General features: G+C 40.3%; 1 protein-coding gene across 4 annotated transcripts in view; it reads right to left on the reverse strand.

Annotated features, from left to right (window-relative positions):
* MAP4K4 (mitogen-activated protein kinase kinase kinase kinase 4) overlaps window positions 1-17,513 on the reverse strand; it is a 155,238-nt gene that overhangs the window by 62,932 nt on the left and 74,793 nt on the right. For all 4 annotated transcript variants that reach the window (XM_072994510.2, XM_072994508.2, XM_072994507.2 and 1 more), the window contains exon 4: window positions 1,326-1,451. In XM_072994510.2, coding sequence (XP_072850611.1) covers window positions 1,326-1,451 — 126 coding nt within the window. The remainder of the gene's footprint in view (window positions 1-1,325; window positions 1,452-17,513) is intronic.

The following is a 17,513-nucleotide window of genomic DNA, read 5'->3' on the forward strand; positions in this document are numbered from 1 at the left end:
TAAGAGAATGATGCAACCCAATCAGAAGCTTACTGGAAGAAGGCAAGGCCAAAGGACAAATCCTGCAGAGCCACAAAGGTCAACCTTTTCTTTTCTCCCAATTGATTTATCTCACAAAAATATAATAATTATAGGTGAAAACAAAATAACGGTAAAAAGTTTTTTAAAAAGGGACACAAATGTAGTAGTATTTGAAATATAACTTTTATATTTTTTAATGTTGGCTTTCACGGTCAATTCCACTTCATCAGACATAAGGGAAGGAGATGTAAGATGGCAAATATTTATACATGGCATCAAAGTATAGATATCAAAATACAGAGATCATGGTTGATTGGTAAGGAAGTCAGTGGGTGACTTACAGAACTTTTCAATGACTGTAAATACCCCTCTAATTAAAGTTCACGTTCCTCTACCATTGTTATTTTACCAATGTTAGTTATGACAGAGGTTCTCACATTCTTTACACCACAAATGTCTATGAAAGACCTGCATATCAAAGACACTATCATTACAATGTTTAACACACACTGACTTTCTTACCATCCAATCATGATCTTTGTATTTCAATACTGATATTTTGATAAATATTTGCCAACTTACATTTCCTTATCTTATGTCTGATGAAGTGGAATTGTCCATGAGAGCTCACATTAAAAAATATAAAAGCTCGTCTTTAAGGTGCCACCAAGTTTTCACTTTTTATCTTTATTTTGTTTTCACTTGTGCAGACTAACACAGCTATCACTTTTACAAGTACAAATAATAATAATAATAAATGCAACACTTAATTTGGTAATACACAGTAGGATACTCCAACCCCAGCTACCACATATTAACTGATTATCCATGTAAGTTCTGCACGTTCAGACCAGTTCAACCAACCCCATTAAATAGGGCAACCTTAAGCAGAACTATTCTATACTAAAATATTGGAATGTGCAAAGCAGCAAGTATTTCTAAATGTAAATTATGTAAAGTTTCCACATCGCCATCAAGTATCAAAGGCAATGATATTTAAGGGCACTGGAAGTACTTATTCCAGAGTTTTTCATCTCCTCATTATACGGAGTATAGTTATTTTAAATGGCACTGAATACAATATCGTTAAATACTAGTATTAGTATTCAATAGTATTTAATTTGCTACAGCTCACAGATTTCAATATTCACTGTAAAGATGTGCTCCCCACCATACGTAACCTACTAGTTAGAACACAACAGGACAAGCTTCATTATTTTCATCATATCATTCCTTTCACAAGGTACCTTTAAATTACAGCTTGAAAATGGAGAAACATGCTTGTGAAGGGCATGTTTTCTTACCCATAGCTGGTCATCATGTCCTGGAGGACTCTTCTTAATGAAAGCACCATAGTAAGTTGCAATATTTCTATGATGGGAATATTTTTTCAGCATGTTTATCTCCAATTTGATTTCTTCTTCTTCATCCTTTGGAGAAAAAAAGAAATATAGGAATATATTTACTACACCCTCAAATCCATTTGGCCCATCAGCTTTCCAATTGCAGAATTCCATCATGATGAGTGAAGAGTGCCTGACAAGCATGGAGTGCAGAGCTAAGCTACAGCAGTAGCACTTTCTTCATGTTCCCACTACAGTTACAGTCACAGTTAAGTTACAGTAGGATTGAAGGTGTTACTAAGTTCAGCTATGTACTTACATCCTGCGGAGCTTTTTTCTTTACATAACCTTTCATGATCAGATCAATCACATACAATTGTTTGAAATTTTAAAACAAAAAGATTATCAATACTTCCTGCATCATGTGCTTGCTTGCTTGCTTGCAATAGTTTTTTTAAAATACATTATCCACTGGAAGTTACAGTATCATTTCACTGGCCAGCAATGAAGAAATTAGAAAAGATCATCTAGCGTAAGGATATCTCACTGGAGATCAAGGCTATGATGATCCACACTCTTGTATTTCCAATCACCATGTAGGGGTGTGAAAACAGTAAAGAAAGCTAACAGGGACAAAAATCGATTCGTTTGAAATGCTGTGCTGGAGGACAGTTTTGCGGATACTCTGGATCACCAGAAAGATGAACAAGAGGGTCCTAGAGCAAATTTAGCAAGAACCATCCCTGGAAGCGAAAAATGTTGAAACTGAGGCTGTCTGCTTTGGGCACATCCAGAGAAAGTATGATTCTCTGGAAAAGAAAATAATGTTGGGAAATGTTGAAGGCAGCTGGAAAAGAGAAAGACGAAATACAACATGGATTGACTCCTTAAAGGAAGCCACAGCCTTGAGTTTACAAGAGCTAAGGAGAGCTCTTGTGAACAGCACATCTTAGAGATGGCCATCATAAACCAGAGGCAACTTGATGGCATATAGCAAAAACACAGTTACAGCATTCATGTAAAATGGATATTTCAGATGTTAAACTTCTGACAGGTTTAAAGCATCTGAGGCCTGAATCCTATTGCCCCATTCTGCATGAACAACATTGTGCTGCATAACTGATGGGGCTTGTCTGAAGTTGATTCAGAGAGTGATCCAGTATCTACCTGCACAAAGGTATGCTTCTTTCAAAATGGGGGTGGGGAAGCACAATTTCTAGCTTGCGTAAGGTGAACCAGAGATCACCAAACCCTGTGGTGGTAGTGGGAGTGTTATACGCCACTCGTTCTAAAAATGATACTAGCTTGAATCATTAAAGTCAGTGTGGGCCACAATCCTGTGTGCATACAATCTATGCTTGAAAGCAAAGGCAGTTGTCAAACTCTCAACGTGATTTTAATCCAGTCAGCTTCAATTACCACTTGAAACTATTATTCTCTTCCATAAAGTGCTACTATTTACACATTCTCTCTACCCATGACACAACTGCAGCTTTTACATATTTTGTGACAGCCTCCTGAAAGCTGAAAATTATAGCAGTAAGCTACATTTTCTGTGTTGGAAATGATCCTACTGTGTGTAATTAAATATTATACAATATCTGTTTAGCAGAAGGAAATGAATGCAAAGAGCATGGTCTGTACATTTAGAAATCCTATACAAGCAATGGAAAAAGAGTCACTGCATAATAACAATGTGTCTGCAGAACAGAGAGAGAAGTCATCTACCAAACAGGATTTCTTATGGTGACATCTGGTGGTTACTTTAAACTGCTACACTTTAATGTCAGTTTTCTTGAAGAGACATACTGTATGGTGGTTACTTTATATTGTTGTACTTTAATGTTAGGAGTTTAAAAAAAATACATGGTACTTTGTAATACGGTGAATCCTATGCCTCCCCCTCCTTCCTAAAATACTGCATGAACAGAAACCAAGATCCTCCTTTTTCAGTAATAGTTAAATACACTTTGCAAAAGATTTCTCATTGACTCTCAATCACCATAAGAAGCAATTAAACTGAAACAGCAGTAATTAATCACAAACCCAAATATAATCTAATTGTGGTTTGTTTAGAACAGCAAAGAGTCCTACGATATCATCAACACTAAGAGATCCATTGTAGCATTTTTCAGCCATGTTAGTCTGTTTCAACTGTCATGGCTGAAATATTTATTGTCAAGTAGGAATATGCATACATGCATACATACATAATTGTGGCATTTTAGAAGTTAGCAAATGTATTTCAGTATGAACTTTTGTGGATTACAATCCATTTCCTAAGACAAATTAGCATGAAAACATCACAGTGTTACAAAGAATTTCAGGTATTGTTTTACCATCCTAACTGCATTACCCCTGAGGTATAAAGGCCAAAAAGAGTTTAATGAAGTCATCAGCAAAGCAAATTAAATAACATCTATATCGAGACATACCACTGTGATACCACTATTAATCTTTCATCAATCTAATGTTTTCTTAGTCCATCACATCTATACATGCATTTATTTTTAATGTCATGCTTGTCTAAGGGCAGACTTCCCTACAGAAGGATGACAAATTGCTATAGAAAGCATAAGCTTTCTTACTCCTGAACTCTCATTGCTTATTTGGACAGAACTTAACTTCTGGAATTGTCTTCAACTGCAGCGAGACATTACCTTCCCTGTGAAAATGGCTGCTGGTTTATTTATAAGTTACTCTGCCAGCTGGCAATGGTGGAATCCTTCCTTCTTGCAAGGTACTGTTTCTTTCCTTCCTTATTTCCCTGAGCTTATTCACACACACTGTCTGAAATCTAACAGCAAGTTGCAACTAGAGTAGACCCTTTGAACCAGTGGTGATTTTGTTGATTCAACTCTTCAGTAAGTTCCACTGATTTAATAGGTCTACTCTAGTTGCAACTTACTACTGGGTGTCACCTATGATGTCCCATTTACTTTCTGAGGATGGTCGAAAAACTCTTTCAACTTCATTCTGTCTTGCCTAGGATGTTTTTTCCCAGCTAAAAAAAACCCAAACTCTAAAACTACAAAAATACACATCCCCAATTCATGGAGTGGCATCTGTGAAAAAGAAATAAAAATGGCAGCCAGGCGGGAGGGGGGGAACACAAGGGAAGAAATCCAAGACCCTATTGACTAGTAATGCCAGGGATTAAACTACTATTGCACTGTAACTCTTCTTCTGATTCCCTTGTGTTCTAATTTATCCAGACAGTCATTTGATTCAATACTAACACTTTCCCTACTGTAGGTATTAAGAGTGAAGCAGGCAGGGGAATTTTAAAAAAAAACCCTCTGTCTCCACTAACTGCAGGAAAATGGATTAGGAAGAAAAACATTTGAAGCTGGCTTGGACATGGTGGTAAACCAAAGGTTTACCACAATGGAGTGATAACATAGAGGGAACCTGGCAGTTCCACAGTGCCCCCGCCCATTTCATCCTCTTGAGCAGCTATGAAAAGAGAGAAAGCTTTTATTTCATTTTTTTTAAAAAAAATTAATACTGTACTGTGTTGTTATGTCCAAATCTATATTTTATTGATTTTTCCTCACAAGTTTAGTTTCCTCTGCAGTGAGTTTCACAGGATCAAACACTAAGAAGTTCATATGTGATACTGCCGTTCTTCAAACAGGCTGGCAACAGCTTGTTGAGTCGTGATGGTATTTGTTGTGGATTCACAGTGGACCCTCGACTTACGAAGGCCCCTACTTATGGAAAATTTGAGGTATGAAAAGCCCCGGCTGCAAAACTTTAGCTCAACTTGCGGCCGGAGCTTTGAACTACGAAAGGCAGGGGGAAAGGGCGGGAAATTCAAAGCCACCTCCACTGCCCTCTTGTCTCCTGTCCGCAGTGCCCTCTGCCTCCTGTGGACAGGAGGCAGAGAGCACCAGGGACAGGAGACAAGAGGGCAGTGGGTGCAGCTTTCGAAGCTCCGAAAGCCGAAAGCCGGTGTGGAGCGGCTTTCGGCTTCCCGTGGGAATGGGAGGCAGATGGCAGCAGGGACAGAAGGCAGAGGACATCAGGTGCAGCTTTGGAAGCCTGTGATTTTTTTTTCCTTTGGCTGGAACAGATTAAATGGTTTACAGTGCATCCCTATTGGAAATGGACCCTCGACCTACGGACTTTTCGACCTGTGGCCACAGTTCCAATAGGGATTAATTCCGTAAGTTGAGAGTCCACTGTAATTTTCTTATGTCCACCACAAGTAAACTGAGGCTGTTCTACTTTGGGCACATCATGAGAAGGCAAGATTCTCTAGAAAAGACAATAATGCTGGGAAAGGTTAAAGGCAGCAGGAAAGGAGGAAGACAAAATACAAAATGGATTGACTCCCTAAGAAATCACAGCCTTAAAAAATCTGAAAGGGGCTGTTGAAAACAGGATGTATTGGAACCTCTCACTCATAAGGTCACCATAAGTCAGAGGTGAATAAACAGCACATAACAACAATGTAGTCAGCATATATTAATGCATATGTCTATTCCATGATCCACACTTACTTTTGTTATCTTTCTCCTTTGTATTTTCAATTAACGTGTGTGTGTTTTAGGTGATGTCAAGTCAATTCTGGCTTATGGTGACCCTAACAGGGTTTTTGATTTATGTAAAATATTTAAGGAGTGCCACCCCCAATAAATTCCTATGACTTGGCAGAGATTTGAGACATTCTGAAGACTACTTTTAAAAAAATCATGTTTTCTTTCTTTCTTCAGGTCATTTCCCTGCTCCCGCCCCCAAATTAGTTTAATTGAGAGTGTAGTGTACTCGTTACACTGGGGTGGGCAGGGTCTGTCAGCCACTGAACCTGAGGGAAAAAGACTTTCATTAAGCAGGACCCCCTTTGTGTAAAAGCCTCACTGTAGCTTCTTTCTATCACAATAAACACTTGTTCACTCTGCTGTAATAGCTTTAGCCATTATACACATAAAATCTGGGCAAAGCGTTCTTCTCTGCAATAGGACTAAAGGGGCTGGTAAAGACAACACAAAGTTATATTGTATATACAGGCTGGATAGCTCAGTCAGTTAGATACCCAGCTGCAGAGCCAGAGGCAGGGTTCAATTCTCCACTGTGGCTCCTGAGAGAACAGCCACCCTGTGTGGCCTTGGATAAGCTGCACAGCGCCAGGATGCCCCAGAAGAAGGGAATGGGATATCACCCCTGTGTATCTCTTACCTAGAGAACCCTGTAAAGGGTTGCCATAAGCCTGAATTGACTTGACAGCACGTCTCCTCATCAAAAACCAAGCTTAATACAATGATAGACCATTTTTACTCTCATGCACAAATAACCTTTATGCAGTTCTGAACAATCATCTGCGACTCTTCCTTTCTGAGATGTTTGGATTAGCAGAAAGAGGCTGGAACAGTAAAATATTCTTGGAATAACCCTGCTGAGCACAAAGCCCCTTTCAAATAACTGCTAGAGTTACATCCTTGGCTCAGCTGTTTACTACATCGCCACTTCTAGACATACACAAAAACCCCACAACTGACGGGGCAGATAATCAACAATGAACAGAGTCACCAGGTGTTTGTGTCTGTCTCTCACAGACATGACATCATACAGACAGGAGAGCAGCTGACAATCAGCAGTCATCTACAGTTACTATACCTGTGTAAAAAAAAAAAAGAACAATAGCAGACAGAGAAAAATTTGAATAATCGGACAGGATAACAATAATACTTCTAGCCAAATGCTGGTTTATCACATAAATAACAGAGATAGGCACCTTCAAAAAATACATACACACAGAAAGGACAACCTAGAAGAAGTAAACTTTTATTTTCTCCATTCAAAGTAGATATATATTTAAAAGTTTTAACTGTGAGCCCTATGAGGAAAGCTGTATGAGAAAAGACTGAAAGAATTGGGCATATTTAGCCTTGAGAAAAGACTGAGAGAAGACATGATCGTATTCTTCAAATAATTGGAAGACTATAATACAGTACAGGGGATGGGAGTGAGCTGTTCTTGATCATCCCAGATATGTAATAATGGACTCAAACAACATTCTGTTTAATTGTCATTTCCATTGTGTGGGAGTCTAGCCCCTCTGTGTGCAGGGGGCAGGGTTTCATCCAAAACCTGGAAATAAGCAGGCATTGACCTCGGCTGCCACTTCATGGCACCAATGGAGCTCTGCGTGCCCACAACCACACCTGAGCGCGCCTTAGTGGAAAAGTTGGACTTAAGTTAGAGGAAGCCACATTTTGGTTAAATATCGGGGGGAAAAACTCTTAACTGTTAGAGCATTACAACAATGGAACCAATTACCTCAGGAGCTGGTGAGTGCTCCAATGCTGAAGGCATTCAAGAGAATATCAGAGAACCAACTGCCATTTTTTGATTTGGATTCTTGCCCTGAGCAGGGAGTTGGACTCAATGGCCTTCATTATTCTATAACTCTATGATTCTAAAAGTGTTTATCTGTGGCTGGATTGTATCCAGATACTGTGCAACTGGCACATAACATTTCTAATACATTTCAAGAAATGTTTTAACCTTTTATCCATGTCCAGCATATGAAAAGTACCGCACCATTCCTAAACATGAGAAGATGCTCCTTCCTCCAAACACTCTTAATTTTTTTTTATTTCCTCAATCACTTCCCTGAGCTCAAATGGTCCTCCTTATCACACAACTTTCTTATACCCTGTTTCCCCGAAAAGAAGACCTAACCTGAAAATAAGTCCTAGTATGATTTTGCAGGATGCTCGTAATATAAGCCCTACCCCCCAAAATAAGCCCCACTTAAGTGAAACCCCGCCCTCCACCACTGTGCAGCAACCAGAAGAAGATGACATGACTGTATTTGAATAAATGTAGATTGTTGTACATGAAAAAAATAAAATAAAATAATCCCCTGAAAATAAGCCCTAATGCATTTTTGGAGCAAAAATTAATATAATAACCCTGTCTTACTTTAGGGGAAACACGGTAAAAGTTAGATTTGTTTTTTGAGCACAAAGCTTGGTAAAGCGGAAAGAGGTAAAGAGGTTCTAGGGATCAGATACTATGGCCAAACTATTTTTAGCCAATCTCAAGGAGAGGTCATAGGTCAGTAGCAGAGAAAATGATTTGCCTGAAGAAAGCACCCAGGTTCCAACTTTAAAGACCTAGAAAGCTGCTGCCAGTCAGTTTAGATGAACTGACCGTATGATGATTTTTATTGTTGTTGTTTACTGTTGGGTATGGTACGCTTCCAAATAGCATTGGAAACCAGAATTTAAAGTGAGTTTCAGGCTCTGGTCTGGAGTCATATGTTTTTGCAGTAGCCATAACCTGGTCAGTTCAGATGTCTGGCCCAACTACAGTTACAGTACATCAGAAGGGACAGAAAGGAATTCTTGTGTGCAAGGAGAGGAAGGGTAGTAGAAGCATGTGCAAGTCCACAGGGGTAATGCTGAATAAAACTCCACATAGTTCTTTGGTTGCCTGAAGCCATGACAAAGACAATTTTGATGAGAAATGCCCTGCCTATTTTGACTTCTTGTCCAGAAGGGTCTGGTACAATGAATGAAGTACCTACAACATTGTCTTATGTCTTTTCGTCCTCGTGATAAAGCTAAAATGTGACGAAGCAGACTGATATTATAATTTATAAATTAGCTACTGCTTGCTTGCCATTTCAACAAATAGTATATATAAAACATGAGAAGACAGGTTTTCAGCTTCTCTAGCAAATGACACATAAGATCTGTATTATAACATGAAGCATGCTTCAAATCTGGAAATCCTTGCAAAGAGTATTTTTTTCTTTTGGGGATTAAGACAATTTCTAAAAAAGATCTTCCTGCAGGTATTTGAACCATAGCTGTAACACTCATCAGCATCTGAATGTGGCTACATTTCAGCATCATTTTATTAAATTAAAAATATTTCATCTTGCATTTCACAAATTCATCTACCAGCTGGATGATACATGGAGCTAAAATACCTACTTTCCATTGAGACAGGAGTGTTACCCTCTTCTCTGAACTCTAACAAGCACTTCAACAAGTCCACAAAGAGCCAGCAGCCAAATATACTCCTTATACTTTGCATCAGAACAATGTGGACTTAATTTAGATCTTACTAATGGCAAAAGCTGGAATGACATGAAAGGAATTTTAAATAGTACTATTTTAAAATGCATGCAGGGCATACACAATTGTGCAGTATATAAACTGGACCATGAAAGTAGACATAAGCCACAGCCAAGGTTTCCGCTAAGGTGTGTGTGCATGACTCCACTTCCCTCCATGCAGCTCTCTTCCTTCTCCGCACAGTGATCGCATTAGGTTCTGGTCACGACGGAAACCAGCACGAAGTGGGGTGGAGTCATGCGCAAATGCAGAGATGAAGCCATGTGATAGAGAGGTGGAGCCCTGGCCAGCAGGACTGAAAATTAAAGGATACACTGGTCACAGCTGCTGGGTTCTGAACCATCTTTAGACACCAGTGCACCACTCATTTTCATCCTAAGGTGATGAATCATTAGGTGTCCTCTGAAGACTGCACAGCTACTAGTGACTCGTTTAGTTTAAAATCTCCATTTGAGGACTGAATGTATTACAGAACTCACACCTACAACTTCTGGTCAAAGATTTAATTTCCTTGCTTCTTTTTCCCCAAACTTTTTTACTTTTAATATACTTTATATACAATCTAGGTTTATTCAAATACTGTACAGTCACGTCATCTTCAGGTTGCTGCACAATAGTGGAGGGTAGGGTTTCACTTAAGTGGGGCTTATTTTGGGGGATAGGGCTTATATTACGAGCATCCTGAAAAATCATATTAGGCTTATTTTCAGGTTAAGTCTTATGTTTGGGGAAACGTGTGTGTGTGTGTGTGTGTGTGTGCGTGCGCGCGCACACACACTTTATATCACACTTTATATATAAAATATATGTATTTTTTAAAAGTCAATAGATTGCACAAATTTTAGTTACTCCTTATGAAGGAATTGTCCATCTGTGGATTTTAATTCCTGATTATATCTATAAGAAGAATAAATAATTTTTTAAAAGCTTGCTCTGTGTGGAACTCATGAATTTTCACATGGCTCCTATGTGTTTAGTGCATGAACTATAGCTTCAAGTCTCCCATCTGCCACAAGGATGTGACAAGCACTTGCAAAATTTCTCATTCCTGGCAATTCTCTGAGTCTCACCCTGCTGAGATTTCCTCTGCACTGGCAACAATTCTCAGCTTCCCACAGAAACAAAAGCTCTGCCTTGTTTCTCTCTTTTTCTTTTGTCCTCTGATTTGCACAAGAAACTGCCAAATTCTGCACAGTTTAATGTCCTTTCCAGTAAATCCTCTGCAGAAACTACTGTACGCCATTTCTACACTCCTGTGCAGCTGGGTAACAATCCTGTGCAGATTCTTTTTTTTTTTTTCACATGAATTGTGGTCTTGATGCCAATTCTATGCAGAACCTACAATAATCCTGCATTTTGGAATTTCTGCTGGGGGGAGGATGACTAGAAAACTTTCAAAAAATCCTATGAGATTTTCTACAAGATCTTCTAGGGGTGGGGAACCCCACAAAGAGCAATTTCATTATGGGGTGGAGTGTTGTTTTTTTTTAATTCTCGGTTTCTCTCTAAAACCAAGAGGCTACAGGAGTCAACCTCTTCCCACACAGTGCAAATTTCCTCGACAACCTTTAGTACTTCTATACTGAAGTGGTTCCCAAACGTGGGTTCCCAAGGTTTTCTGGGACTAAAACATCAAAAAGCCTTCCCCACTAGCTGTGCTGTCCAGGATTTCTGGGAGTTGTAGTCCAAGAACATCTGGGGACCCAAGACAGGGAACCACTACTATTTGGATTGTTGTTTAGTCGTTAAGTCCTGTCTGGCTCTTCGTGACCCCATGGACCAGAGCACGCCAGGTCCTCCTGTCTTCCATGGCCTCCTGGAGTTTGGTCAAATTCATGTTGGTAGCTTCGGTGACACTGTCCAACCATCTTGTCCTCTGTCGTCCCCTTCTCCTCCTGCCTTTACACTTTCCCAACATCAGGGGCTTGTCCAGGGAGTCTTCTCTTCTCATGAGATGGCCAAAGTATTGGAGCCTCAGCTTCAAGATCTGTCCTTCCAGTGAGCACTCAGGGTTGATTTCCTTTAGAATGGATAGGTTTGTTCTCTTTGCAGCCCAGGGAACTCTCAAGTCTCCTCCAGCACCACAATTCAAAAGCATCAATTCTTTGGCGATCAGCCTTCTTTGTGGTCCAGCTCTCACTTCCATGCATCACTACAGGAAAACCTATAGCTTTGACTATTCGGACTTTTGTTGGCAAGGTGATATCTCTGCTTTTTAAGATGCTGTTGAGGTTTGTCATTGCTTTCCTCCCAAAAAGCAGGCGTCTTTTAATTTCGTGGCTGCTGTCCCCATCTGCAGTGATCATGGAGCCCAAGAAAGTAAAATCTGTCACTGCCTCCATGTCTTCCCCTTCTATTTGCCAGGAAGTCATGGGACCTGTGGCGACAATCTTAGGGTTTTTTATGTTGAGCTTCAGACCATTTTATGGCGCTCTCCTCTTTCACCCTCATTAAGAAGTTCTTTAATTCCTCCTCACTTTCTGCCATCAGAGTGGTATCATTTGCATATCGGAGGTTGTTGATATTTCTTCCGGCAATCTTAATTCCGGTTTGGGATTCCTCCAGTCCAGCCCTTCAATGATGTATTCTGCATATAAGTTAAATAAGCTGGGGGACAATATACAGCCTTGTCGTATTCGTTTCCCAATTTTGAACCAATCAGTTGTTCCATATCCAGTTCTAACTGTTGCTTCTTGTCCCACATATAGATTTCTCAGGAGATAGATAAGGTGGTCAACCGCTCCCATTTCTTTAAGGACTTGCCATAGTTTGCTGTGGTCCACACAGTCAAAGGCTTTTGCGTAGTCAATGAAGCAGAAGTAGATGTTTCGATGGAACTCTCTGGCTGTCTCCATAATCCAGTGCATGTTAGCAATTTGGTCTCTAGTTCCTCTGCCCCTTTGAAATCCAGGTTGTACTTCTGGGAGTTCTTGGTCCACATACTGCTGAAGCCTGCCTTGTAGGACTTTGAGCATAACCTTGCTAGCCTGTGAAATGAGTGCAATTGTACGGTAGTTGGAGCATTCTTTGGCACTGCCCTTCTTTGGGATTGGAGTGTAGACTGATCTTTATCAACTCTGACCACTGCTGAGTTTTCCAAACTTGCTGGCATATTGAGTGTAGCACCTTAACCGCGTCATCTTTTAAGATTTTAAATAGTTTGACTGGAATGCCATCACCTCCACTGGCCTTGTTGTTATATGGTAAAGGTAAAGGTTCCCCTTGACAATTTTTGTCCAGTCGTGTCCGACTCTAGGGGGCAGCACTCATCCCGCTCTTCAAGCCATAGAGCCAGCGTTTGTCCTAAGACAATCTTTCCGTGGTCACATGGCCAGTGTGATTTAGACACGGAATGCTGGTTACCTTCCCACCGAGGTGGTACCTATTTATCTACTCGCATTTGCATGCTTTCGAACCGCTAGGTTGGCGGGAGCTTCTTCTAAATTAGACACATAAGCATTTATAAGCATTTATGGTGGAATTGCATTCTATATCATTCCTTGTTTTTTTGGTTTTTTTTTTGCATGGAAATCAAACTCTTTTTTGTTCAAGCTAGCTTGCTCTAACATGTATACTGTGCCTGTTTCAACTCCTTCTGAACAGAACACATCATCAACTGTTGCACGGGATGCTTTGAGGAGGAAGGAAGTTGAGCACGCTTTTGGGTATGAGGAAATTGAGTCAAAGGAAGAATGGTTTCCTGTGAGATGAGAAAGTAGTCTTTGGGGATATGATGCATCCCCCCCCCCAACTCATGAAATTTCATAATAAAGAGAGGGAGTCGTTTACTACAGATATTTTTACCATAGACATACTATTTGGAATATCTGAAGCTCTTCCCCAAATCCTTCATTTTATCTTCTATAACTTATTTTACAGAACAAATACCATACCTAAAAATGTTTAAAGCATCCATAGAAAGAAGAATACTGTTCTGAAGGATAGTGCAAGTAGTTTAAGATGCATAACACTAATTCTGGAACTAGAACTAAAGGAAAGAATTCTAAGGGGAAGTGCTTGTTTAAATATCTAAAAGTAGCTTCTTTGTGTTTCCGCCCAGAGGTTCCCATAGCTACAGCTTCCACATAAAAGGAAAGTACTGAGGTTGCTTTTTGTTTGTTTGTTTTAAAGGGGCAAATAATCTACCTCTTGCCATTTCAGCCACAATACTCCAAAACATCTTGGCTCAAACTGAATGCTACTGTGGATTCAAAACTGACAGGTGAAATAACATTCTGGAACTGAGAGACCATGGGAATGCCTTCAGTCTAGTCCAGTGAAATACATAAATGCACACAGAGCATGTTCAGTTAATGTGGAGAAAAAGAAAGGGAAGAATCACATCTTTAAAATGTGAAATACTTTGTGTTCTTTTTATTTTTACCTCTTTATCACGTCTTCTTGATCATTTCAACCATATCTCCCAATCAACAAAATACACTTAGATTCTCAAAACATGACATGAATTTAAATACTACCTATCATCAAATGCCCTGGTGAGAATCAATGTTGGGAAACGTTCACCCTTTCCTTGAAAAAACAAAAACAAAATGAGTTTTATGGAAAACAAAGTTTTTGTTTATTCAATCCACCCCAACCCTTTCCCCTTATTTTTAAAGGCTCAAAGTTAAGCATTATCTGCCAGAAACTTAGTTTTCAGCTTAAACCTACCTGTGGGGACAAAAAGCTATTATAAGAAAGTGGGTGAGGGAGTTGTAGAAGTACATTTGCAGAGCTAACTTACAAAGAGTAACTGTACTACGGCTGCTATGATCCACAGTCATGCATTAAAAGACTTGATGCTGCCCTGATCCAACATAATTTGGAACATGGGGGTGGGGGAACTTATCAAAGACGTCTTTTCATCCATAAGGAAGTTTAAAACAGACTGCAGCAGCTGAGAGAGATTAATGGATTTCAGCTGAGGTTACAGCCCAGCAAATGCCCTCCTCACTTTTTAAGTCTATAAGGTTTGCCATCCAGCAGCAATCGCAATATTATAAACATTATTGAAAGTGTTCATCTGTATCAGCAAAAACATGTGAAGTGCTATGGTCCTTTTGAGACTAGTCAGTTCACTATGGCATGTGTTCCTGAAAGACAGAGTCTTCCTCTTTCTATGTACCTCAAGTTCTTAGCTATCGTTCGTTCGTTTAGTCGTTTAGTCATGTCCGACTCTTCGTGACCCCATGGACCAGAGCACGCCAGGCCCTCCTGTCTTCCACTGCTTCCCTTCTTAGCTATAGCAAGTTAATATTACAAGAATTAAGGAGCCCCAAATATATTTGAAAGAGCTGTCTCATTCCGTGGCAATGGACACATCTCTGAAGCCTTGTGTCTTCGAAAAAGGAAAGCAGACCACTGAATCTTTATACCAGTACAGTGGTGCCAATCGTCGGGAAGCCAAAAAAAGCACATTAAAACATCATTTTGCGATCGCAATTGCGATCACAATAACATCGTTGTGAAGCGGAGTGGTCATCACGCAGGGTAATCTTTAAGCAATTCCCCCTGCAACTGGAACCCAAGGAGCTGAAAATGATCGCTATTAGTGCATGGAGTAGGAGGAAGGCTGCGTGGAAGGGGGTAGAGGGATGCACACAGACATGCACCTTAGAGAACCTTGCCAGCAATTCATTATTCTGCCATCCTTATCTTGGGGCTGAGTTTAACTGCAGGATCACAGGGCTACAAGATCTGGTTTAACTTTTTAAACTTTGTTTTTACTCCATTATGCAGTTTCTTGTACAAATTAAGTCTGATGGTGAGGTCTAGAGCAGTGGTTCTTAACCTTTGTTACTCAGATGCTTTTGAACTGCAACTCCCAGAAACCCCAGTCAGCACAGCAGGTGGTGAAGGCTTCTGGGAGTTGCAGTCCAAAACTCCTGAGTAACCCAAGGTTAAGAACCAGTGGTCAGAGAATCTGAAAGACTGGATACTTTTGTGGCATTTTGGTTAATCTTTATAAAGTAATTACCGAAGTGTGGATTCAGAACCAACTGTATCTGCTGTTGTTAGAACAGGATACAAGAATAAACTCTCCAATAGTTTGGATAGAAATATTACATGCTTGAAAACACTATTAGTAGATGCTACCAACAGCGGCCTCACAAGTAGAAATGTAAATTTAAAAATCAGATTACAAAAGAAATGTTACAGCTAATAGGAATAAAGTCAGAACAACATACAGAAATAGGAAACCTAACAGAAGATCCTCAATTGTCATGACATCACTGGATCTACCATTCCTCAAAGACAGGTCACAGCCTCCTGAACTCACATGGGTGCAGAGTTGCCAGACCCAGCAGACTCTGGATTCTCCAAGAGGCCACATTCCCAGATACGGCAGTGGCCCCTAAAGGAGAGGCTAGAACCTAAACTCTCAGGTAAAGGTGGCTCTGGGAGAGGATCAAAAGGAGGGTGGAACTTCTCCCCAGTCCATGCAAATGCCGCAGGTTGAATGCATGAGCTCAGAGAGAAGATGCAGAGAAAATCTCCTTGGGTGATCAGGTATCCTTAAGAGCAGGAAGTTTCCTTGAATAAAAGCTGCTCTTCCTCTTCAGCATACTAGCAGGCCAAATCTTGCAGGTGAGCTTGCTAAGAATGACTGGATAGCTCAGTGGTTTAGATCAGTGGTTCTTAACCTTGGGTTACTCAGGTGTTTTTGGACTGCAACTCCCAGAAGCCTTTGCCATCAGCTGTGCTGGCTGGGGTTTCTGGGAGTTGCAGTTCAAAAACATCTGAGTAACCCAAGGTTAAGAACCACTGGCTTAGATATCTGGCTGCAGAGCCGGAAGTTGGAAGTTTGATTCCCTACTATGCCTCCTTGACAGGATTTTGGGTTCAGGGATCGATATGTTCCCTTCCAGCTCTGCAGTTCTTATTAAATTTATTATTAACAGTTAAGTAAATAGCTTCAGCTGAGCTCAGGGAACGACTCCGACAATCCAACTTTGGGTCTAACCGCACCTCAGTAACAGCAACAATTATTTTAACGTGCATAAAAGGATCAAGGAGGCTACTGCATATTTTAAAAAGAAAAACACTTGGTCATGATGGGTAGGAACAATTCTCTAATGAAAGGATAAATTCACAATGTGAAATGACTACATTGCAAACAATGTTCCCTCCAAGGTCCACCCATACAAGCAAAGCTCCAACAGCTGCTCAAGGGCAGCTGGCAATTAGTCTCTTTACTTCTTGTTTCAGAAGAAGCCCCTGCCCTCCACGCATGTACAGGATGAGGATCCTGCACAGTGGGAATGAAAATTAGAAGTAATGTTGATTGTGAAGTATTACAGGTAACAGCCAACTGAACTTAACACAACATTAAATGATGATACTGGACTAGAAATGCAGAAATCCAAAGTGCAATACAACTAACGAACAGCAAAGGTCTAAGACTCAAATCTCAAGATTTTTGCTAAAGTATTAAAGGAGACTGAAGATACTGACTTGGGGTGGAATTATAACTAGCCAAAATGGCTAACAACCAGCTGAGCGGATGCTAAGTTGGCTCAGGCTGTGCTGATGTCAACCCCGCTCTCATCCTAGAGATGCTGGAAATTACTGAGGGCTACCTTGACCACAGACTTTGCCCCAGTACAGTGGCTGTGAATATGGGCTGAGAGGGAACAGGATCTGACATAACTTAACTTCTCAGCAAATTGGAGCCAGGCACAAAATGGTCATGTTGGAAACAATCATAATATGTTGCTTTGCCCTGCAAGTCTTCAAAAAGTTGATGGAAAAGCGAAGAGATAAAGAATTTCCTCTGCTATTAACTGGGTACCGTACAAGATAATCACAGGGAAAGGCTGAACGTGCACAGTGTGAAGGGAAAAAAGACCAAAAAAAACACAAAACCACAGCAGGGTGTAAAGAGAAGAGAAAAAGCTTCGGACTGGAACTAACCCAAAGGTGGTCCATCTGCCAGTATCCATTAAAATTCCCATATTTTACACACCACAGTTGCTTCATGCAAATACACACTCCTTTTTCAGAAGACGACGAGAAGCATCAAACCAATTATTGGCTGGCAAAACTGAGATACCTC

This window comes from Pogona vitticeps, chromosome 3 (assembly GCF_051106095.1).
Source record: "Pogona vitticeps strain Pit_001003342236 chromosome 3, PviZW2.1, whole genome shotgun sequence".
Lineage (NCBI taxonomy): Eukaryota > Metazoa > Chordata > Lepidosauria > Squamata > Agamidae > Pogona > Pogona vitticeps.